The sequence below is a fragment of the Rhinopithecus bieti genome, unplaced genomic scaffold (assembly GCF_001698545.2).
Source record: "Rhinopithecus bieti isolate Rb0 unplaced genomic scaffold, ASM169854v2 scaffold_72161, whole genome shotgun sequence".
In the NCBI taxonomy this organism is placed as follows: domain Eukaryota; kingdom Metazoa; phylum Chordata; class Mammalia; order Primates; family Cercopithecidae; genus Rhinopithecus; species Rhinopithecus bieti.
The window spans coordinates 461,872-467,982 of record NW_016828382.1 but is presented as its reverse complement, the minus strand read 5'-3'; the positions used below and the strand labels follow the sequence as shown (position 1 = coordinate 467,982).

The 6,111-nt window shown below is 39.8% G+C and overlaps 1 protein-coding gene across 3 annotated transcripts in view; it reads left to right on the top strand.

Moving 5' to 3' along the window:
* The window catches only part of BCAT1 (branched chain amino acid transaminase 1), a 137,805-nt gene that overhangs the window by 99,017 nt on the left and 32,677 nt on the right, over positions 1 to 6,111 (top strand). For all 3 annotated transcript variants that reach the window (XM_017864524.1, XM_017864523.1, XM_017864525.1), the window contains exon 6: positions 1,954 to 2,117. In XM_017864524.1, the coding sequence (XP_017720013.1) occupies positions 1,954 to 2,117 (164 nt within the window). The remainder of the gene's footprint in view (positions 1 to 1,953; positions 2,118 to 6,111) is intronic.

The window sequence follows — 6,111 nt, the reverse complement described above, 5'->3', positions numbered from 1 at the left end:
TTTTTTTTTTTTTTTTTTGACCACACTGAGTGGTTTCATTTCTTAACTGAGAGGTTAAATAAAAGTGCAGAGATAAGATGGTTCAGTTTTATCGTAGCTGGGAAGAAAAGCAGATGTGTAGTATGCTTAGGTTTTTCCTCCCAAACAGTGAAACCAAAAAAGGCAAATGAAGCTTTAAGGCGCTTTATCCTTTATTGGTAGGATGGTCCTCCTTGAATCTTCAGCCTCCGTTAAAGAGCAAACACAAGCTAACAATCAAAACCTGTTGTTGCTTGCTGACGGATTTCTCTGACATAGTCTTCCATCAACCGCCATAGGTTTGTTGTGGCCACCCAGGCCCTTTGGTTATCATGTTCCAATGGAATGCTAATGAAATTAGACTCCCATTTCCTAAGGTGGCATGCCTTTCAGATAGCATTGGTGTGCGCTTGTGCAAACACATTTGTTTATGCTCATTAATATTTTACCTGCCTGATTTTGGTGGTCTGAGTATTGAGCAGTGGGTGAGGGACTGTGGGGCAATGGATAGTAAGGGGAAGTTTAATTGAAGTTCAGATAAAAATATCCCTCAAGAAACATTACAAAGCCACAAAATCAGCGCAAGTTGAGTCTTTTCTATTGTAAAGATTCTCTTTCTTTTCCTGACAGATCCCCATTCCTATCCAGGTAGACCAGGCTCTAGTGGAGATTGGACACAAGTGGTTTATGTCCCGAAACTCTTAACCTAATAGTACTGCCTTTTTTTTTCACTTTGTGTGGTCTTGAATTGCTGAGGATAGCCCAGTGATAATTTCTATCTTAATATGTAGCCTTCAAAACGTTGGGTCTCTCCGTTTTCTTCCTTTATAAACAATGAACCCTAATTACTTATAACTGCTCTTGTGCTGGAGGAATTGGCATGATTTTGCATTGTGGGCTTCTGGCTTTACAGTGTTTGTGGGAAAGACGGCCTTCTATCTTTGTTATTTATAAGTCATTCATTCCCTGTTTTTTTTAATGATATTGTTATAAAAAAAACTTCAGCCGAATTAAATTTAAAAGGATTTAATTGACCAAAGAGCCATTCGCAACTCGGGCAGCCTTCCCAGCCAGAGTAGGCCCTGTGGCTTCAGTGCAGCCGCGTGGTGGAAGAGGATTTATGGACAGAGAAAGGAAAGTGACATACAGAAAACAGAAATGAGGTTCAGAAACAGCTGGATTGGCTATAACTCAGTGTTTGCCTTATTTGAACAGTTGGCCACATTTGATTGGCCAAAACTCAGTGATTGGCACAAAAGTAGGCTACAGTCTGTTTATAATGTCCATTTAGGTTATAGTTCATGATGTACAGAGAAACCTTTAGGCCGAGCTTAAAATAATGTAATGAGGCAGCTGTAGGCAAAACTTGATTTAACAGTGCTTATCCCTCTATTGAAGCTGTACTCTTGCTACCTGCTAGTTGATGTGGGCAGGTGTGCTAATGGCACATTCCCCTCCACCTACCACCTGCTGAAGACCCTGCCATGTCCTGAAGCAGTCACTTAGGCTGTGAAACAGAAGGATGAGTTAGAGAAGTAAATATTGTATTTTACCCCCCAAAGACTAAAACCATGTTTGGGTTCTCCCCTTTCTCAATTCCCAATCAATGCAACCTTGAAAGGTGTTATATAGATAGTGGTTGGAAATATGTCTCTCCTCCAAAACTCTACTAATGCACAAAAATGGACAAATCCAGCTTTTTTGCTTAAAATTGTAACAACTCAGAAGGCAAAGCAAAATGAAATGTATGTGCTCCATTCTCAGGATTTCCTCCTTAAAAACCATTAGGCTTTGTGTAACTCAATTTTAAAAGTATGGTAATAGCTCCTGTCATTCAATGGTCCTTCTGGGAGACAGAAATAAATCTATTCTAGACTTTTAAGACTGGTGTCTACATTTTAAGTTACGGTTGTGTGTACTTCTACTTCATTGCAGCCTTCTCTTGGAGTCAAGAAGCCTACCAAAGCCCTGCTCTTTGTACTCTTGAGCCCAGTGGGACCTTATTTTTCAAGTGGAACCTTTAATCCAGTGTCCCTGTGGGCCAATCCCAAGTATGTAAGAGCCTGGGAAGGTGGAACTGGGGACTGCAAGATGGGAGGGTAAGTAAATCTGTGTCTCTGTCTAAAGGAAAGATCCCTTCATGACCCTTGAGTTAGAGCTATTTCACTTCAATATGAACACATTTAGTACTTTTCAAACTTTAATGTTCATTGTGTTTCATGGTTAATTTTCAGTTTAATCTTTCAGCAAGCCAGCTATAGTAGCTTTTCCTATGTAAACGCAGTATGAATTCAGTGCCGTCGCTTTTAGATGTGCTAGTTTAAAGGATAGCTGATGGCCCTTCATAAGGGAGAAACACTGGATATGATACCTAGGCAAGAACTGAAGCAAGAAATTAAAACAAGCATCCCATCAGTGCTTTGGATAAACTGCCCCTGGGCACTGGTCTCTGGCTTCAGGCTAATGGCTGGCATTAAAGAGCATCTGGTCCTGAGACCTAGGCTCTCAGTTGGCTCCAGGGAGTCCTGTCTGGGGAAGGTGCCCGCCTCACTGAAGTACTGTCTTCATTGCCACAGATTGTGGCCACACCTGCTGCCAACTGGCTGCGGGACAGCTCTGCTTTGGCTCTGTCAGGCCAGTCTCATAGGCCATATGTAGCTGGCAGGGAATAAAAGAGCATTTAAAAAGTGTCGGACGATTTCAGGGGTGGACTTGGCCTTGAGTTAGGAATGCCCCTATGGGTGAATGAGAATAACTGGATTAAGCAGCATGAGTTCTTGCTTTGCATGTGTCAAATGGTGCTGTTCACATACCCAGGGCAGCAGCTGTCCAAAAAGGTGTCCATGGCAGTCTTGTGGGCCCTGGTAGGACATGTAGGTTCAGGAGGCAGGAGAGAGTCACATGACATGCTGCTGGGGTATTAGAGGCAATGACCACTGGATTTGACCCTTCTGTAGTCTTGCTGTATTTCCTTTTTCTTTTCTCTCCTCACCTACCCAAAGAAAAAAAGAATGGTTATAAAAGTCATCCCCACTGGCAACTTTAGCAAGTGCATTCCCTCAATGGGTAGAGAAATCCAAATGGAATGCGTTAAAACTAGGAAGCCTATTCTCCTTCTGGCTTAGAACACACCTTCCTGTGTCCTAGGCTAGCCAGGTTGAAAACTCCTTTTTTTGACTCTTGATTTCTTTTTTTTACTGGTTCAAACTTCTTCGCAGAGCATGTGCCTATGTACCACTGCATACCACATATATACCATATAGAGAGAGTAAATAAACAATCTGGATGAGATGTAATAAGGAAAAGTTTCCCTTTTAAAATATTGCTTTCTAGCTCCCCCTACCTGTCTAGGAAAAAGATAACATGGGGACACAGAAATTGCAGGGCAATCTTTATTAACCAGTGTTTGGGCAGGTTGTAATTTATTTGTAAATGATGATTTAATGCACTGTCGCAGAATACATGATCACTGTAGGGCAGTTAAAAATTAATGCTTTCAGTACAACACAGAGTGAACCCTAATGTAAACTATGGACTTGTGGACCACACTAATGCAAGATGATGTTAATAAGAAAAACTGAGAGGGTAGTCGGGAAGGGGTATAATAGGGAAATTCTGTTACTTTTTGCTCAATTTCTCTGTGAATCTAAAAGTGCTCTAAAAAAATAAAATCTATTATAAAATATATTTGATTCATTAGGCTCAGGTGGACTATGATCAATGGAAATTGACTTGAAATCTCTTAGGAAAGGAAGAGACTGGAGAAGAAAGTATTGAAATCATAAATTAAAAATGGCAAGAGGGAAGGTGGTAACCAAAAGGATGGGCATTTAACCTATATGCCTATCACTTCCAAAATGTCCTAGGGCTGTCTCCTATGCTTCTGACCTGGAGAAGTACAAGGGGAACAAAAGAGTCCACATTTAGTATTATCCTGTTGAGTTGGCAAAGACATTTGGAGTCAACTTTAGTTGTGTGTATCATTACATCTGTAAACCTAATTAAGTCAACAATTACCCTTGTAACTGACTACAACAACGGTAGTCAACTGGTATTTTTAAATAACTGTTGAGTCTCATAAGCTCAAGAACTTTCTGCTTTCTATCTAAGTGAATCTGAGGAAAAGAGAGAAGCTTTTTTTTTTTTTTAATTCTGAGATTGTGCCACTATTTTGAAGGTTTTGAGGTAGCATTATCCTTCTATTTCTAAATATACACAAGTGAGAAAAGTAATACAGTTGCACACAGCTGAAGGAGAGGCCAAGTATAATGGGCCTCACCTTGGTTACAAATTAAGGTCACCTGGGCGTGTTACCAAATACTGATGCCTGGTTCTTTCCTCCAGAGATTCTGGTTTATTTGGTCTGGGGCAGAGACTGAGCATCAGGATTCTTTAGCATGCAGCCAAGCTTGAGAAGCACTGAGCTAGAGAAAGGTCTTGCACTGTAGAAACATTTTTAGTCCCAGGTGATTCCTTAGTTAATTTGGGAGGAATAAGGCTTTCTGTCATTCTCTCTCTCTTTTTCTCTCTTGCACATGCACACGTGCACACACACACACACAAATTATCTCTCTCTTAGTTTTTTCTTTTTTCATTGCATTCTGATTCTGCATTTAAGAGTACAAGCTTTGAAGTCAGAAAGACCTGGCTTAAAAACCTGACTGCCATAATGGTGCATAAATGTCATTATAGATTTGTCCAAATCCATAGAATGTACACCAGGAATGAACACTAATAAAAACTTTAGACTTCAGGTAATAATGGTATGTCAATGTAGTTCATTAATTGCAGCAAATGTACCACTCTGGTGTGAGGCATTGGTAATGGTAGAAACTATTCATTTGGATGGGGAGAAGGGGATACAGGAAATCTTTGTACTTTCCTTTCAGTTTTGGTGGGAACCTAAAACTGCTCTGAAAAAACTTGAAGTCTTTAAAAACAAACCAACCTACTTGCCTTGGGCATGTTACTTAACTGCTCTATGTATCAGTTTCCTCATTTATAAAATTGAGGCAATAATACCTTGCACAGATTAAGTGAGATAATAGAAAGTGCCTAGGACAGGACTTGGCATATAGAAAGCTCTCAGCAAATGCAGTATGATAACCTAATGGTACCCTAATGGTTAAAAGCTTGGACTTAGGAGTCAAGTGTCTGGGAGTTACACACTTAACTATCTGTGAGATCTTCTACAACTAAATCCTCTCTTTCTCCAAGTCTTCCAAAGAACAATAAAGTCTAGGGTTGTTTTTAGATGACTCAGTGAAATAACGTGGTTAAGTGCTTAGTATCCAGTCTGGCAGGTATGGGTTACATATCTCTTACCTGAAATGCTTGGGATCAGATGTGTTTTGGATGTCAAATTTTGGAATATTTCTCTTTGAGCATCCCTAATCCGAAAAATTTGAAATCCAAATTGAGCATCATGTTGGCACTGAAAAGTTTCAGATTTTGGAGCATTTCGAAGTTTTGAATTAGGGATCCTCAACCTGTAGTAACCTCTCACAGTCACTGATGTTGTGGTTTTCTCACTGTCTCATTTCATTTCCTGGGCTCTCTTTATCTTAGAAGAAATCAGTTAAATTTTACATAATAGAATTTATTCTTTTGGAGGGATGTATTTAATATGTCTGTTCTCCCAGATATCTATTCTATTTAAAACTGTATTGAAATGTTTTTATGTCAATAGCTTTCTTACTTTTTCATTTTTCCGTTTCCTCCAAGAACATGTTTCTCTTATGAATATTGGCAGCACATGGGCGGGAACCCAACTATATTACCGTGGTATCAGTTATCCTGTGGCCATTAATCATATAGCTTACACCTGTGAGAGAACGTTGAGAAAATTAAAATTTGGGAGAATAAAGACCATCTATAGAATGTAATATATCAATCAATCAATCTAACACTAAACATAAGAAATCCTTTCCTTTTCAGTGCATTGAAATAGTCACTATCTTTAATTCTCTTTCCCTGCCCAGTGCTTCATGAAGCTGAGGAGCTATGGTTTTAATTCAGCTACACTTACTTTTCCTTCCTTTCTTCCTGCCTTCCTGCCTTCCTTCCTCCCTCCCTCCCTCCCTCCCTCCCTCC